This window comes from Symsagittifera roscoffensis, chromosome 4, assembly GCF_963678635.1.
Source record: "Symsagittifera roscoffensis chromosome 4, txSymRosc1.1, whole genome shotgun sequence".
In the NCBI taxonomy this organism is placed as follows: domain Eukaryota; kingdom Metazoa; phylum Xenacoelomorpha; order Acoela; family Convolutidae; genus Symsagittifera; species Symsagittifera roscoffensis.
Genome location: NC_087065.1, coordinates 1399556 through 1418276, shown reverse-complemented (window position 1 = coordinate 1418276; position 18721 = coordinate 1399556). Strand labels below are relative to the sequence as shown.

The 18721-nt window shown below is 37.9% G+C and overlaps 1 protein-coding gene across 3 annotated transcripts in view; it reads left to right on the top strand.

Moving 5' to 3' along the window:
• LOC134844010 (AF4/FMR2 family member lilli-like) overlaps positions 1-15221 on the top strand; it is a 68478-nt gene extending 53257 nt beyond the window's left edge. For 2 of the 3 annotated variants that reach the window (XM_063860454.1, XM_063860455.1), the window contains 5 exons: positions 3428-3616; positions 4086-4331; positions 4956-5148; positions 9645-9890; positions 13357-15221. In XM_063860454.1, the coding sequence (XP_063716524.1) occupies positions 3428-3616; positions 4086-4331; positions 4956-5148; positions 9645-9890; positions 13357-14573 (2091 nt within the window). In that variant the 3' untranslated portion in view covers positions 14574-15221. The remainder of the gene's footprint in view (positions 1-3427; positions 3617-4085; positions 4332-4955; positions 5149-9644; positions 9891-13356) is intronic. The other variant, XM_063860456.1, reaches the window with a different exon arrangement.
• Positions 15222-18721: the final 3500 nt, after the last annotated feature.

Below are 18721 nucleotides of genomic sequence, written 5' to 3'. Positions count from 1 at the left end.
TGGCATTTATATCTTTCTTTGAAATCCCAAATTTTTTTCAACAAAATCAACAGATTTTTTTCAACAAAGTCAGTGTTTTTTTATGTTACTTGCGTTCACTCTTTCCAATCTTAGATTGGCTGTGTTCTTGGCTTAGTTACCACATCTTAGAATTGTGTTTTTTTTCTGTTATGGTAGTTGCTTTAAGTGTTTCGATTTCTCCAGACAGAATTTTGAACACTTTTAGTTCTTTTTCGAAAATTTTTCATTTGTTCACCGGTTTTGTCAGTTCGTACTTCCTTTCCAAGTTTTCAACTTTTTTTTCAATTCAGTAAAGTAATGCAATTTATCAGAAAAAATCGTTTAATTTCATAGTGTTTAGATGGTGAAAGTTCACAATTTTGAGAATCATTTCCATGTCAACAATTCCAGTCTTTATTGCCTAATTATCTCGCATGCAGCTCTGAAAAGTTTGTGAACCTTCACAAGTGTGAAATTGAAGTATATGACAAAAAATTGAATAGTAGAAGATGGTTGAATAGTATAAAGTAGTAGAAAGAATTGAAGCTAAATTTATGCGGTGTGGTGTGTTTGGCAGTTGATCTATGTACTTTACTTTCACTACTTGAGTGTCCGGACCACCCCGCAACACAAATTCACTACGTATTAGACCCAGCAAGGAACTGTTCTTTTTCAAAAGGGAAATATTCTGTTTCGATTGAAACTGTCGGCCTATTCTTTGTCCTTTTTCTTTGTCTGCTTATGTTTTTAACAGTAATGAACGTAGTGAAGACTTATATAGGTCTTGACTTTTTTTGTTTTTTTTTCAGGAAAAAGTCTTGAAATATTGATGCACTTAAGTATAATTCATTTTTTGAGTTCAATTGAAATTCGTCTGCTGAAAGTGACGTAAATAGCACTCTCTAAATACAAACGTGCAAATGGCGTGAGAAAACGTGAACGAGTTTTAGTTTCGAAAGTGGAATTTATTTTTAAGAGATCCCAGCGGAATAAAAGCTTTACCTATTGATCCAGTTTTCTCAAGTTGGGTTCATGTTATCAAAAAAGCGCCAATCATAAATTGTTTCAGAAATTCAAGGAGCTTAAGTGGCATTTATATCTTTCTTTGAAATCCCAAATTTTTTTCAACAAAATCAACAGATTTTTTTCAACAAAGTCAGTGTTTTTTTATGTTACTTGCGTTCATTACTCTTTCCAATCTTAGATTGGCTGTGTTCTTGGCTTAGTTACCACATCTTAGAATTGTGTTTTTTTTCTGTTATGGTAGTTGCTTTAAGTGTTTCGATTTCTCCAGACAGAATTTTGAACACTTTTAGTTCTTTTTCGAAAATTTTTCATTTGTTCACCGGTTTTGTCAGTTCGTACTTCCTTTCCAAGTTTTCAACTTTTTTTTCAATTCAGTAAAGTAATGCAATTTATCAGAAAAAATCGTTTAATTTCATAGTGTTTAGATGGTGAAAGTTCACAATTTTGAGAATCATTTCCATGTCAACAATTCCAGTCTTTATTGCCTAATTATCTCGCATGCAGCTCTGAAAAGTTTGTGAACCTTCACAAGTGTGAAATTGAAGTATATGACAAAAAATTGAATAGTAGAAGATGGTTGAATAGTATAAAGTAGTAGAAAGAATTGAAGCTAAATTTATGCGGTGTGGTGTGTTTGGCAGTTGATCTATGTACTTTACTTTCACTACTTGAGTGTCCGGACCACCCCGCAACACAAATTCACTACGTATTAGACCCAGCAATCCTCAACTTTGCCCCAAGAATATGGACCCATCTCTCCTTGGGGGGTCTGCAGAGGGACCGTACCCAGGGGCGGATCTAAGTTTTTCTCGAGGAGGGGGGTGGATTTTCAAAAAAAATTCGAAAATTTTGTCGACTTTTTTTAGGTCGACCAAATCGATTTTCCGAGCTCTCCCAAATTTTTCTTGGTCAAACTTTTGCGCCGTGCGCAAAATTTTGAAAAAAAGGCCAAAATTCAGTATATATTGGCGCCCATGGTGCCTTATGAAAATTTTTAGGGTACGTCACCAAATATGGATATCTCAAAATAGTACAAAGGGGGAACCCTTTGGGTCGTCGAATCCCTGAGGGGGAAAAGACATCCGCCCCCCCCTCCTCAAATCCGCCCCTGACCGTACCGCAGTATTTATAATATAAAATTTTTTTTGATATACAATAGAAGTTGTAGAAAAATTAGATCCAAATTTTTTAAGAGCTCCACAAATTTTTTTCTAAGCAAAAAATTTCTGTCATCACTACTAATATGCCTGAATTGAGTCAAAAATTTTCTTGAACAAAGAAAATTTATGCAGAATTGGTCCGAATTTGATCCATCTTAACTCACTAATAATTTTGATTTTCGATGAACCCCCTCAAGAAAACTCATCTTTGTCCAAATATACAAACCAAGCTTAGTTTTCGACTCCACGTGAATGAAGTACTGTAGTGTAGATGCATGTATGTTTGTACAGTTAAGCTTGCTCGCAGGTGGTACCTTGTTAAAGAAACATTAGAGCCTCCCCAGGGACAAGGGAGAGAGATGACGAGAGAGGGAGGGGGAGGGGAAGGGAGAGGGAGGGACTGAAGGAGGGGGACGGCATTGCAGCACTGCGTTGGTCCCTGATGCCGTGCACTGTCATCTTTATGGTGCATTGGCAATTAAACAACACATGACGTACTAGTCGTAAAAATAGAATGAACACATCGTCTCCACATGGGGTTCAACTTGTTATGTATGCAGATGCTCCTCTTCTAGGCAGCAGATTCAAAAGCAGTCAATTTGAAGTCACTCCTTTAAGGTCAAATGGGAATAAATGCTGCAGAATAATGTTTCATTTAATTTCGTGCTACAATCAATAATGTGCAAAGCTACTATCTTTGATCTTTTCCTGTCCTTCCTTGTAAAAAAAAACCAAGATCCTTGTAGCTAAATAATGAATTACGTCATTTAATCCGTTCAGATGGAAAAATCTCTCTGAAAACTGTATTTTCTTCTAAAATAAGATCCAATGGCGCTCTTGTGATGGAAGTGTCACGGGTATTTGTGGGAGTTTCAATTGTTTTTTTTTGTCAGTAGCTTTCTTTGGTGATGAAGCAATTGTAGCCATGGTTAACTTTAGAAGAAAACGATAAAAACATAATGGTCCATAGTTAATGTGCTTTTTACCACTATACGCCGCCCTCCCTCTCCTCCCCCCCCCCCCCCGCCTCAGCAACATATAGACAGGTGAAAATAATAAAGTGGTGCTGAGGAGGCTATAATTTTATCACTGACTGAGGGACTATAATGAGAGAGGCAGTTAACGTGCAAGTGGACTGGACGGGGATGTGTTGTGTGTGTGTGTATGTGTGATGTTGTGATGTAGCTGCTGTTTGTGTGTGAGTGTATGGATTGTGTATGTGTTGTTTCGTTTCGTTTCAGCTGGCGTTGATTCAGGAGCAGCTGACGCAGCAGCAGAGTGAGACACAGGTGGCCATTGCACAAGTGAGACTGCTGAAGGACCAGCTGGTGGCGGAGAGCTCTGCCAGGATTGAGGCACAGTCCAGAGTCCACCAGCTCCTCATCCAGAACAGAGACCTCCTAGTCTACATACAGCAGCTAGTCGCACAGGTAAACCCCCCCCCCCCCCCCCCTCCTCCCACTTTTTTTCTGTGCTGTGTTTTGTTGTCTAAGCGGCTCTTTTTGCCCCCAACCCACCACACATAAGAGTCATTTTAATAGTGTGACAAATTGGTTATGTATTAATGAAATAGCTTAATTGGGCAGCATGCCGTTTTTTTATATTAATGTTAAATTTTGAGCCTAAAGTTTTCAATTATAAGATCGGAGGTGAGTGGGGGAGGAAAAATAGCAAGCTATTCTATGGTTAAAAAGTCTTGAGTCAAACATAACAGAACATACTTTATGATGCCATTTAATTCTTCTCTGGTGAACAAGCTACTAATCATCTTTTTTATCCCAAAAAAACAACAGGTGAAACAAGATCTGAAAGAAAAAACATAATTCCATCTGAATCTGGAACTTGATTCGTGATGTGAATTGTATCATTATTCTTACCACTTTACATCATGTTTTATAGCTCAACCAGTTACAAGACTCCAGCGGTGTCATCCCCAAGTTCACAGGTATGGGCTCGATTCCGGGCGTGGGCGGGGTGCCCCAGGGTGGTACGGGCGGGGGAGGAGCGGCGGGACAGCTGTCTCTCTCGCTGCCACACAGTCTGTTGGCAGGACTGGGACTGAGCGCATCTCAGGCGGGCGGGGGTTCTGGATCGGGACCGGGCAGTAACACGGCATCGCCCTCTAACACTTTGTCCAGCAACCAAGTAAGTATTACATAGTTGCAGGTGCGCAAAGGTGGCGAAGCTTTTTTCTCATAAACACCAACATATAAAATCAGACTTTTTAAAACTTGTATAGGTTTTGGTGATTTTTTTCAGGAAAAGGTCTTAAAATTTGCTTAGAAAAAGTCATATAAAATTTGCAGAAGTGTAAAGGTCACGAAAAACGTGATCGACTGCTAGTTTCGAAAATAGAACTTAATTATCAGATTTCCCAGGTTACCCTAAGTTTTACATATTGATCAAGTTTTCTTAAATTGGGTTAATTTTAACAAAAATAGTGTCCCTAATGAATAGTTCAACAAATTCAAAGAGTTTTATGGCCATCTATTTTTTTATTCTTCGAAATTCAAAAGTTGAAGGTTTTTGAAAAAAAACGAATCGATTTTTTTTTCAGTTTCTTTGCGTTTATTACTCTTTTCCAACTGTAAGTTGGCTTTGTTTGCGACTTGGAAATTCGAAAGTTGAAGTTTCCTTGAAATATTTGACTCTTTCCAACTGTCTGTTCGCTATGTTTTTATTTGAAAGAAGTGCTTATCAGTTGTAGTTGCATGTGTATGTAGTGCTGTTTTAATGACTGCATCGTTATTGTTTACAGTTCTGTTCCAGATGAATGTCCAGATGCATCATGTCAACCCAGTCAAGGTGGACAAGATCACCCCTCAGTTCACATCAGCCGCCAACTCAAACTCATCTGATCAAACCCCCCTCCTCACAAACAACAACACCAATGCCACCCAATCATCCTCACCACCCAACACCAACTCTGCTATAAACAACAGCAGTACTTCACAAAACCAATGTTAGTACTCATCACCTCCTCCCATGTTTCACCTCATTACACTTTCGGCCAGCAAAACGTTCTCGGTCAGCAAAATAGATGATTTTATGCAAGACTTTTATATGGGTCTTGGTGATTTTTTTTCGTGTTTTTTTTCAGGAAGCGTCCAAAAATGCTCTAATAATTACAGATGTGAATTCATACATAGTAATGCATATGTAAATGCGCTTAGGTATATATGCACTTTATGAGTTCAATTTTTTTTTACAATTTTGTTTCAGAACAAACCCATCTATTCTTTTCTTTGAAGTTCAAAATTTGAAGGTTTTTAAAAAAACAAGTCAGATTTTTTCAGTTTCCTTGCGCTCATTACTTTTTTCCAACTGTCAGTTGAAAGGAAGGCAAACTTGACAATCGAACAGCAAAAGTAAAAAGGTTACGAAAAAAGTGAACAACTTCAAGCTTCGAAAGTGGATTTCAGATTTTCTAGCGGAATATAAATTTTATCTATTGATCCAGTTTTTTCCAATTTAGGTTAGTTTCATTTAGAAAGTGTCAATCATGAATCATTTCAATCGTACAATTTTAAGCTTCAAGGCCAAATGTTTTTCCTATGAAATTCGAATGACTTATTGTTTTGAAAAGAAAATCATCTTTCGTGTTTTTTTTTTTCATTTTGCCTTGCGATCATTGACTTTTTTCCATGTGAATGTTGGCTATGTTTTAATTGTTGGGGTCACAATTTTATTGCTAGTTGCACAGCAACCGGCTATCCTTGTTTTAGTTTCAATTTGTTTCTTCATTTCAGATTACTGTTTCAATTTTTCTTTTTTGGAAAATGCTTACTTTGGGCATAGTTTTAGCTCAATTTTGGAGCAACTCAGATGCTAAGAAATGAGCGAAAAAATAGGATATTTCTGGTGATTCAGGAGAACTCGAAAAATCAAATTAAACGGTTCGACAAATGGTAGCTCCAATCATGGACTTTGATGTGCCGTTGTTAAGATGCAAGAATTGAATTTTGTTCAGAATCCTTTCATTTTTATGAAGTTAGATGTTGGCTGCCTAAAGTATATAAACATAGTTTTCGTGCAAATTTTTTAAAATTTGTGCTATCTTAAAGTTAGTTCAAAGTTGTCTTGCGACCGATTGTTTATTATAGTTCTCAGTATTCGTTTTTTGTGATCACTGACGAATTGTTGGTGCCACAATACTGCATCGGCGGCAGGTGAGTGGTGCAATGAAAGGAACAAGTACACAAACAAACAACCATCACTAACGATTAATTATTGAATTGAACTTTTTTTCCACTGCGTACGTACCGTTTGGAAAAGAAACCACCATATGAAGACAACAGTGGGAATGAGAGAAAAAGAGAGTTATAAATAGAAAGAGTGAAACGTGGCTGAAAAGGTTGCCATCAACTGATGCTCGCTAGAGTGACCTCAAGATCATTTTTGTTTGCTTGCTCATCCACTATTTATTACACGACCACCCTTATTGCGTTGTCCAAAATAAACGAAGTCGTAATATGATCTTTGTATTCCATGAACAGAAAAGGAAACAATCAAGTGCATTTTCAGACAAGGAGGAATTTTCATGCCTTACTTGTTGGCCAGCTTCAAACAACTTTCAATTTTCGAATGATTTTTTCACGTCTTTCTAATTGACATGTGAGGTTAAATTCTTGTGATAATCATAACCGACTCGCTCATAATTCATAACTGGGGCGGATTGAGGGGTGCACTCCTTCCCCTTTAGAATTCTACACACTCGCCATCCACGGTTCCCATATGATCACGACACCACCCACTGAACACGAGAACACGTCACTCATGGCCTCTGTTGAAAATAAGCCAACCCCTTCCACTGATCGGAGTCCACTTCAAACAATTGTGCATAACTTGCGGTTTAAGTCAGTTAGGTTTAAAACTTGCCTCCATAAATGACAGATAAATTTGGTTGTTTGGAAGAAAAATGCTAATTTTAAGAAAGAAAAGAAAAAATGTTTGCTACCTCCGGTTAATTTTTCAATGAGTGTCTTTAATTTACACCAATCAACTTCACTGATTTACTTTTCTGATATTCAACAGGCATGTGAAAATACATGGAATTGTTCTCAAGTGTGAAAATTTTGTTGGGGATGAGTTTGTCTTTCTATTTAAGTTAAGAAAGTTATTGATTGCGGAATTTTTTCAGACCAGTTAAAAGGTCGTCAAAACATTCAGGACTTTGCCTTGATATACGAGCAATCTTTTGTTTTAAATGTTAAGGATTTGTAAGTGTCGATGAACTTATGAAGACACTTATTGGATTAAAAAATTTCTTTTGATCCAGTTTTCTCTCAATGCGCTCTTTCCTTCCGTTTGTGGCTTGTGTTTGCGAAGTTTGAATCCTCTGTTCACTGTTTTTATTTTTCATAGAACATTTTAAATTTGCTCGCCCTAATTTTTTCGGTCTGTTTACTTTTGAGTTGCGTTTTTTTTCATTAGTCTTTCCTAACTGACGCGAAAAATTGTAGTTCACTTTTTGTCAATAGTGCATGTTATTTACAAAATGAGTTAGCAATAAATATCCCAAAACTTTCTTCTCAATTTGTAGTCTAAAACGAGGGTTGCACTCAAACTCGTTACTGAAATGTAATCGTTAATAATCTTCTATCTATTTTTTTATTGGCGTTTCACGTCACACATTTATTAGAAGTCCCTCTATTGACATGTTTAAGTTTTGTCAACTTGTTTTTTTTTGCATGGTTCAGGAATAAATTTTGAACGCTTAAGCTATATCGTATATTGCAATGCTAAATATTTTTTTCGATGTTCGAGTTCATGATTGCTAGGACCTCAATGTAAGGCCCGATTGTAAGGCTGTAGCTATGATGCCAGCTTCGGAGGGGGGGTGGGTGGGGGAGGAGGCAACCAAATAGTGGTGTGCTGTCAGGGTTTCTCCGGGGTTACAAATTCGGTCTCCAAATATGAATACCCGAATCCCTTTTAGTTTAAGAGATATGAGGATTTCTGTGGATTTTTAAAAATTTTTCAAGATAGTTAGATTTACAAAAACGTCACAAATTTTGAAATTCTCTCAACCCTATTGTTGGGTGCTTTCAGGGGTTGCAAATCTTGCCCTCAAGTATGGCTGCTCAAAATTTTTAATTCTGGAAAAGGCAGTTCTATGCTGTCAAACATTTAAGGTTTTTTCTGAGTTAAAAGTACGAAGATATGAAGCCATGTTGTTTTGGAGATATGACCACTTTGGTTTAAAAAAAGCCTTGCTCAATTTGTTTTCACATGTTTCATTTTTTGAAAAAGAAAGCGTTATTGGATGCCCATGTCGTCTATTTTAGGGTTCACATACAGATAAGACGGGATGTCATCATCTATGCACTTTTTTCGCTCTTTAAATTATGAGCAGTTTTCACGTTCAGTCTGTTTGAAGCACCGGATGTGCAATCTACAAGCTAGTAGTTTTAAGTACGCCTTACTTGAATTAGGATAGATGATGTTTCGCTGACTTCGGTGCACCAGCGGAACTTGTAGTATATTACGAGCTAATTTTTTATCGAATGTTCATCTAAATTTGCTTCTTTTTTTATTGCGTGATTTCCACACGCGTGATTTCTTCCTTGTTTATCGAGTGATTTCTTGCTTCTTTTTTATTGCGTGATTTTTTTATCGCGTGAGTTAATGCTGACAGTGCCTTCGAAGTTTGTCTCCGAGCTTTTGCAATTATGATCGAATAAATGAGCGATTGTCAGAGAGAAAGAAAAAGAAAGAAAAAGAAAGAAAGAAAGAAAGAAAGAAAGAAAGAAAGAAAGAAAGAAAGAAAGAAAGAAAGAGAGAGAGAGAGAGAGAGAGAGAGAACTGCTTGAGTCAGTGGCGTGCTAAGGAGTTTTCGAAGGGGCCGTTTTGGGAACGAATGTTCTACATTTTGTCGAGCTTTGTAGTTCGACCAAATTTTTTTCCCCCTAAAATTCTATTAAAACCCTTTCTATTTTAGCCAAAGAATTTTTGCGCTGCTGGCAAATTGCTGAAAATAGCGACAAAAATGTGTTGGTATTCATGATGCTTGAGCAACTTAAATTTGAATCAAATCAGATTATTATAACTGAGGCAATTTTCTCTTGGAATTACATGTGTCTGGGAAGTTTAAGCTTTCTGGACTATTTTGTCTGGGACACAGACGTCTGATGGGCCCTTTCGAATAAGTTGTTTGCTTTCTTTTTTCTTCTTACTTTTCCGAGTGTATAGAGCAACAATGTCTCAAGTGCTTAAGACTTGGCATCCTGTGCAAAGTGATCTCGTAGCTGAGCCATACTTTAGGCTGTCCGCTTGTCTGTCTCTGTCTTTACGGAGTGACCGTTGCTTACAACCTGTAATATATTGAATCCCCTAGCTTCTCCCAATTTTTATTATGAGAAAGTTTAGTTTATGGCAGTAACTAGATTTTTTCTAGATGCCATCTTTTTCTCGCCTTATTGTGAGAATAACCATTGGACATGTTTGCAAACTGCGCAGGTAGTCACCGCCTGTCTTACCCTCAGACTAGACTCTCTCAGCTCCATCAACACCAGCAATATATGACGTCATCACACTCCCCTCTGCTCGCTTCTAAAAACCAGCAGCGATCCAGCTTCCCCGGAATGGACCAAAACATCCTCCTAACTGCCGATACAAGTTATGGCGACGATGACGAGGGGGGAAACGGGGTAGAATTAGAGTCCCCATCTAAGAAGCCATTTATGTGCGGTATTATTATTACTCGTGAGTATTGTTTGAATCGCAGCCGCTGTCCACTCACTTGAATGTTAGGTGTTGATTGCAAACAGTTATCTACAGTTCATCATAATAATGTGAAGTTGAGACAATTCTATTCTGCACTAAAAGCCAGCCGTGCCGATGCTACGTTCCTTAACTGTGATTGGATTGAAGATATGCGGATTCAGTTGTATGAGTTGTTCAGATTTCGCTGTGATGAGTTAAATTGTGTTGGCATTGTTGAGATGACTCAGCACCGGATTGACGTTGAAGTACTCACCTGCTCGCCGCTTGTTCCGTTTCCACATTTAATACTTTTGTTGCTTTATTCTAGTGTCTTCCAACTGACTTCACTGTCCAATCATGTTTCTATTTGAGTGATATCAATATCCTTATTCTGCCACCGCAACAACAAGTTTTCTGCTTTGATGCTAACTAGACCAATTTTGCTTGTATCGCAGCTTGATCGTTCCATAAATTGCACATTGCCTTTAAATAGTTTTACTTTTAAGAAACCTTTGAGAGAGAATATTGCCATTGAAAGGCGGAAGATTGAAACACTCGAACAGAAGTCTAAATTTGGCTTCTGTTCAGTAAACCCCCCGTAAAAAATACAAAATAAAGTTGATTGCAAATTGTTCATAACACAACTTACGTGACTGAATTGTTGTTTACACTTGCGAAGCAAAGTGTACGAGTACGAACTTTTTTTTTTGCAGTTGCGAAGCAAAGTGTAATAGTACGAACTTTATTTTTTTCAAACCTAAGTCGCCAAAAAAGTGCTATTTTGTGGTGGCACTTTGATTCGGTAGGGTGCGGTAGCATTATTATATCATATGTGCTTTGCTGATGCATTTTGAATTCGACAAATGAACAGAAAAAAGATATTTGTTTCAAACAACTACAATGATAACAAGACTGCTCGTATCAGGGCGATGCCCTGAATGTTCCGACTGCTTTTTAAGGTTTATGGAGCAGTAATAACATTAAAAAAATTCAATGAAATAAGACAAAATGAAAATAAATTTCTAAAATTTGAATTTTTTTATGAAAATCATCCCCCCACACGCCATATAAAGTACAAAAGGATAGATTTCGCTCCTTGTAACAAACCAATTATGGCAAATAAGCTTCTTTTAACCAATTTGGAACGATTTCTAAGACGGATTAACTCACCGCTTACGTGTTAATAGCGCGAATATATCGCGCGTTAATTGTCCCAAATTGGCCAAAATGGCAATCTTTAAACCCCCATAACTTTACGAAAAATGATCACAGGTCAAATATCTTTTCAAATTTGAGCTCAGGACAACAATACCTTTCGAATGATATAAAAAAATTCCGTCAAAAATGGCTAGTTATAAAGTCAAAATTTGTCTGAAGAAAAAAAACCCACCCCGAGCACAAATATTCCGTTACTTTCGTATCGAAAGTCGGAACAAAAAGCTCGATTTCAGAAACTTTCCACTCTATGTATCTTGCAATTTATTACATGCAAAATTGTGTGTTTTTAATTTGGTGCTACTTTTGCCGCGTCGAGGTGGCAATTTATTGTTCCGACTTTCGTTACGAAAATAACGGAATATTTGTGCTCGGGGTGGGTTTTTTCTTCAAGACAAATTTTGACTTTTTAACTAGCCGTTTTTGATAGAATTTTTTAAATGTCATTCAAAAGGTATTGATATACTAAGCTTAAATTTGAAAAGATATTTCACCTGTGAACATTTTTCCTAAAGTTATGGGGGGAGTAAATATTGCCATTTTGGCCAATTTGGGACAATTAACGCGCGATATTTCGCGCTATTAAAGTGTAAGCTGAGATTTAATCCTTCTTTGAAATCGTTCCACATTGGTTGAGGTAAGCTTATTTACCATAATTGATTTTTTTTTACTAGGAGCGAAATATATCACTTCACGAAAAATCTCAAATTAAAAAAAAACTTCATTTTATTTTATTACATTTAATCTTCTCATGTCATTGCTGCTCCATAGACCTTAAAAGGCAGTCGGAACATTCAGGGTTTCGCCCTGATACGAGCAGTCTTGTTAGCCTATGTAGCTGCGTTATTGGTGGTTATTTTTTCGGGATTTTAAACATCCGTGGCTGAGTAGTTAGTGCGTGAAGTTCAAATTTCCTAGTTCGTAGATTCGAATCCCACACGTAGCCGAGTTTTAGCTTATTCGAGGCTTATTTCTACTTTTTCTTATTTCACTTGATAGAGCTGCTGTTTGGTCGTATTCTCGCAAGTGTTTGCGAAGAGCAGCTTCGCCTCAGTGTTCAAATTTGTTCACGCAGGCGGTATTTATTGCAGGTTAGAACATTTGAAAGTCATTTTCATAGGCTTAGGCTTATCGGATTTCAATTTTAAAAATCATAGGGGGTAGGTACCGGAAAAGAGCCCTATAGTTTAAAGAAGTGCGCATTAGTTGACGAATTAATTTCAAAAATGTAAAATTGGATCAATATTTGGCTGATCGTAATGCGTAGTGTTTGTCGTTCAGCTGCCTAATGTATGCTTGTGACGTTGTTCAGTTAGTTCAATTTACTAGTTTCAAGCGAAGTGCACAAATTGTGCTGTTGGCCGATGTGAACCCTGCTTCAGCCCTGCAACTATTTTGAGATGCCTTAAACAAACACCTCCTATGACAACAAAAGTGTTATGGAAATGCCAAATATTGGATATCTTAATTTGTAACATTTTAATTACCCTTCAGATCAGAAACTAGGCGTAGTTGTATGGGACGTAGGCCTATCATAAAGAGTCAAACAATTTTTGATGGTACTTTTGTAGTGGCGTGGGAATCAGTTAGAATGATCCAATATCGTGGAGGTACCCCTGAGGGGAGTTTGATCGTGCGGGGGGTGATGAAGCTGACCCATTTGAAGCAGCCTTTTTCTATTTTTTGTGTCTCTGCTGCTGCCGTCTCTCTCAACCCCCCCCCCCCCCCCTCAATCTACCACACGAGTTATTCTTCCTCCACTGTCACTTTTTTCTACTCACTTCTCACTTAATAACTTACAACACAGCTGGGCTTCATCTTCCATTTACCATTTACATCATATTTTCTGTCTCGAGCTAAAATAGAGCGAAACAATAATATGAAAAAGTACAGTGTGTGTTTGACAGATGCTCCAGCGTGAGGACTCCTTTGAACTAGATACAAACGTTTGAACTATATAGGAACATGAATAAAAACTTTGAGCTTGAAAATGATCAAATTGCAAATAGTTATGTAATCAAGTCTGTGAAAACAACATACCTGTTCATAAATTGAGCAAAGTGAAACTAAAAGTATGTTTGTCATGCTTTGATTTTTGTTTTTCACTGTTCTATTTCCGTTGCTGAAACCAACCTAGACCATATTTCCCACTTTACTAATTGTCCTTTTCTCGGTTGCTAAGTGCTTGCTAATGGACATGTTCACTTATCGCATCTTTTCTTTTCTGTTTGGAAAATAGTTCTTGTTTCAGCCCAATTAAGTGAAGCTCCGGTCAGCCAAACCGATGCTAATTCTACGACTTGTATGGATTCTAAAAACGAAGCTGCCTCTCGAAGAAGTGACAACGATGAACAGCCGCATATTAAACAGGACCAAAGTCACACCTCATCAAGTGTATCAAAGGCAGCAACTTCAAACAGCAGTGCCACTTTTGAGGACCAAGTCACAAAACTGGAGGAGATTTCGCGACTCATTTCCAAACAACTGGCCCTAGCAGAGAAGGTTGCAGCACGGAACAAAGCGGCTCTAGAAGCAACTGGATTAGTGGTAGACATGGACTCGGGAAGCTCAAACGAAAGTGGGAACGGAGACGCCTCATCGGCACTGAGGTGTTCCAGCAACGCCACTGCGGCCGCTTTGGCAGCTGCGGCCAAGCGACAGTCGATACATCGAGCTAGCATTGCATGCAGTCCAATACCCGAAGCAGAAATGCTGAATGCCGCCACATCATTCGAGGACTTGGGAGCCTACAACGCAATATACAATGCAGTTGCCGCACACGTGGATGCATCTGTTTTGGAGAACAGACAAAACGACCAGCTGCTGTTGGGAGAGGGGTCAGGGCTGAGCAAACTGTCAGCATCACAAAGGTCACTTCCAGCTCTGCTTCCCAGTCACTTCTCCTTCATGCCACCAGTTCCTTCCACCAACTTCCTCCCGAACGTGATCCAGAACCCAGCATCGCCCGGATTCCCCCCAGTCGCTAATTTGGCCACATCTGCCGCCAATAGCTATACGTCTTCAACTGTTCCTAGAAATGCAGCCTCACAGTCAGCAGAAGCCCACAACGGGGATCGAACCCCGGTCGGAGGCGATGAACACCAGCAGCAGCAGCAGTATCCACACCCTCCGGCATCTTTGACTAGAAGTGGAAATGTAGATGACTCTATGCCTCCGCCGCCACCTGCTTCCTACAGTAGACCAAATGGAACCTCTACTTTAGAAGTTATCTCAGGAGGAAGCAGTTTCGATTCTGATTGCTACGGAAGCACTGGCGGCGGTTCCAAATCAGAAAGGATCAACTATCTAGAGACTACTCTAGGTCCGAAGGTATACACGACGTCGGTGCCTGGACCAAGTCCAGAAGATGATATGAATGGCGTCAATTCGGACGGAGACAGTGGCTATGACAAGCAGTCTTCCCTCAATAACAACAGCAATAACCTCTTCTACCCCGCAGACTCTTAAAAGACAAACAAGGTGCACTGCAGCACTGAATTTTCAAAATGCGGCTACAACTTTCTTAAACCTCTGCTGCGACATGATTAGTTTCTTTTCTCTCATACCTTTTCCCAACGAATTGAGCGGCCATTTTGTCTATATTGTAAATTATAAATTCTTTTGAGGTCTGTCCTTTTTTTCACAATGCTTGGGTGTCTCATTTTCAGCTCAAGTTGTAAACTTCACCTTTTGACATTGTTACCCTGGTTGCTTTTTGCAATTGGCGTTTAATTTGTTGATTAGTCTAATTTTTTAATTTGTAATAATACATTTTGTAGTTATGGGTCTCATCACTTATTTAAAGTTTTCTATTTTTCTATATCTCCTCAAATGCTTGAATCTGAATCACTCAATATTGAATAGAAATAAATGCACTAATGTCTAAATTTTACTAATTGTGGATGTTTCATCACAGTCTACTTAAATTTGTAAGTATTTCGTAGTTTCAATTCAGTGACGGTTATTTTGTTGTTAATTTGTCAAATTTTACAGCCTTAGTCAAATGACCTAGAAGTCAATCTAACATGAATAAAGTATACTTAATTAAATGGTATTTGATTGATTGACTGATAATGAACTGATCTCTAAGTTGTCAATAATTGGTAATTAAGTTTTGCTGCCATCATGTTTTGAAACATTGCAAGTCAAAAAATTTAAACCATTTTGGCCATGTGACAGTTCTAGAGAAGCATCTAATTGACCTTATTGTTCCGACGTCGAACAAATTGAGGAATCTAAGTGGGTGTGCTATTACACTATCTTACATGCGCAATATGCCTGCGTAAACTGCTCAATTTTGGTCCAAAGATTTTATCTATGCTGCTGAAAACGTAGCACGAATTGGTATCCCGCACACCAATCAGACAGCTATTTGGTCATGTTTTTTCCTAATACGACTCAAATTATAACACTTAATTGAGAGTAATGAACGTAGTGAAGTCTTTTATTTAGGTCTTGCTGATTTTTTTTTGTTTGCCTTTTCAGGAAAAAGTCTTAAAATATTGATGCACTTAGGTATAATGCACTTTTTGAGTTCAATTGAAATTAATCTGCTGAAAGTGACGTAAATAGCACTCTCCAAATACGAACGTGCAAATAGCGCGAGAAAACGTGAACGAGTTCTAGTTTCGAAAGTGGAATTTATTTTAAAGATGATTCAGCGGAATGAAAGTTTTACCTTTTGATCGAGTTTTCTCAAGTTGGGTTCATTTATCAAAAAAGCGCCAATCATAAATTGCTCTTGTTTCAAAGAGCTTAAAAGGCATCTATTTTTAAATTAGAAAGTTGAGATTTTTTCTAGAAGGTCTGTTTTTTATGTTTATTTGCGTTCATTACTCTTTTCCAATACTCGATTGGCTATGTCATTTACACTTGCGAAGCTCAGTGTGTTAGTACGCATCTTCTTCTTTTTTCTAACCTAACTCGCAGATAAAATTGTTCTTTAAAAGTTTTGACTTATTTGGTGGCACTTTTGCTATAATCACGATCAGTAGCATTGGAAATTTCATAGCATCTGTTCTCTGCTTTTTTTTGTGGCTAGTGTTTGTGATTGATCAAGAGTCTGTGGCTGAGTGGTGAGAGACTCTTAATCTCAGATTTGAGGGTTGTTTCTGTTTTCCCTAATTCGAGGCGCACTTTAGCTAATTCGAGGCTTATTTCGACTTTTTCTTTTTGCGCTTTGTAGAGCTGCTTTTTGTCGTGTTTACGAAGCGAAGCTTTCCCTCTGATGATACGGTCAGTCAAAAAATTATATTTCATCAATATTTTTTAATCACAATTTTGGAGACCGATCAAAGGAAGTCAGAACATGCAGGGTCTACCGTGATATAGAAGTTCTTATCCTTGCGAAAAGAAAGAGTATTGCGATCGGCTGCAAGATTTTTCCGCGTAAAAAAGGCGTTCAAAAGATTCATCTTCTGGATCCTGGATTCATTAATATAATGGTCTTTTCTGTGTTGCAACAGACATATTTTGAGCTTGTTAGCTTTTTCAATATCCGACCTAAACGAAATTTGCTGCTTATGTTAATTTTAAAATTTCTTGTTTCATTTTTCTTGTCTTGTTTTTCGGCATAATAGGTTTCGAAGTAATTATATCGGATTAGCAGCCTCTTATTGCGTTGCTTGATGAGCAAAAAAAAACTTCGTGTGCGTGTGTGTGTGTTCTGAGGGAAATGGGGACTTAAACATTTGTATAATTAATTTGAATTTTTTCATAAAACAATTTTGGTATGAAGCATTTCTACTCATTTAATTTCGGCTTTGTTGCCGCCTGTAACTACAAGTTCAATCAACCAACTGTCAGTTTCTCGCGTAGAGGTAACACAATATTTTTATTTTTGTCAGCTTAGTTCACTTAGCCTGACTTTTTTTAAGGCTTAGCTTTCTTCTAATTCGAAGTTTCTGTAACACTCCTGCTGGAGACGACAAAGCCCGCTAGTTCAATTCCAGTCCAGGCCTGTTTAATTTTGCAAACTTAAAATATTTGGCTTATTTTCATTATAGTCTGGTAAATTATTGTCCGCTTAGTTCCACTTAGATGACTTCTTCAGAGTAATGATTGTTCTGAGAACTCTTTTATAGGTCTTGGTTTTTTTCTTTTTTAAAATATGTTCACGCTCAATTTTGATTTTGCGGTTTTATTTTTTAATTTTTTTTTTAATTTCACTTTATTTCTTTCAAGTTCACGTCGAAAGGAAGGCAAACTCCAATATCGAACAGCAACAGTTCATAGGTCGCGAAAAATGAGATCGACAAAGTTCGAAAACGGAATTTAATTATCAGATTTCACTGCAAAATAATACAGCACGGAATACAGCGAAATAGAGATTGAAACAAATTCGACAAAATATGTCGTTGTCCTTTTTTGTGGTTAGCGAAGCACAACCCCAGACCACTGCCTGACTATTACTCACCTGCAAAATTTAATGACCAACGAACCTGCTAATACAGGATATTTTTGTCCAGGAGCCGCCGAAAGGACGTGCTGCTGTTTATTCGGAAATACAACAGAGTCAGTCGGAGTGTGGTCAACAGTTTCGACCCAGTGACGTGTACGCTTTTTGTTGTCTCCAAGTTGTGAAGTTGTTTCAGTTAAACTACTTTGCTCGGCCTTCTCACTGATTTCCGACAACTCATCTTGCTACTTGAGCTCTTTTAACTCATTTTATGCCAATTTCCTTCTGCGTTCTTCAGCCAACTCTTCACACTGCAAACTGCATTTTTGTTCTGGGAGTTTTTATCTTAATTTGCTGCTTTTTCAGTCTTAATGACACTTTTGCCTGCCTCTCAAGCTCTTGTTGTTTCTTTAAAAGCTTTAAATCGCGCTTTACCTCAGAAGAAGTTTTCGACGGAGCGGCGGTATAACGACTAGATTTCCGAGAACCCGATTGTTAATATCGGCTACTTCAATGTGACAATTTAGAGCGGGTATCTGATTCATGCGACTGATATTATTCACTCTTTTCGGAATGACGAGACTTTTGAGTTGCTATCTATGTCATCTTGCTCTGTTACTACCTCAAAATTTGTTTTGGTAGCTTCCTGCAAAACTTTATTTTTAATCTGGGTCAACTTATGAAACCACATATGTTTGCCGGTTTTAGTTCGTCGGGATTAGCTTTTTTCGCCCCCAAACTAATTAACTCATTAACTTACATCGACCCCGCTTGCTCTATAATTCCTACGTTTTCCGAAATATCTATCAATTTTCGACTTTGGATATGGATCTCTATGTATTCCAAAATAGTTTCGTGGCATTTCTAAAACTCGTTCTCGAGGGTGCTACGTTTCTCAAACAACTTTTTAATTTTCTTCTGAAACTTAACCTCCATGCTTTATAAGTTCAGAAACAATGACTCATTGAAAATACTTTTTTCAGTCAAGTAACTAGAACAGAAAACTTTAATACGTCAACAATTTACAAGGGGGAGTCATTTGAAAATCTTACGCTTTAAATCTATTTCAAGTTTATAGGCGACAAACAGTTCCGCTTCTTATTTTTCAGTGACCTTAGGTCAGCGCTATATCGTCTAAGTGACAACCGAGGCTTCAACTCAAGGGAAGGGGGCTGGCGTAGCTCTTTTTACTTTTTGATAAGTTCTTTGGCCTTTCGTT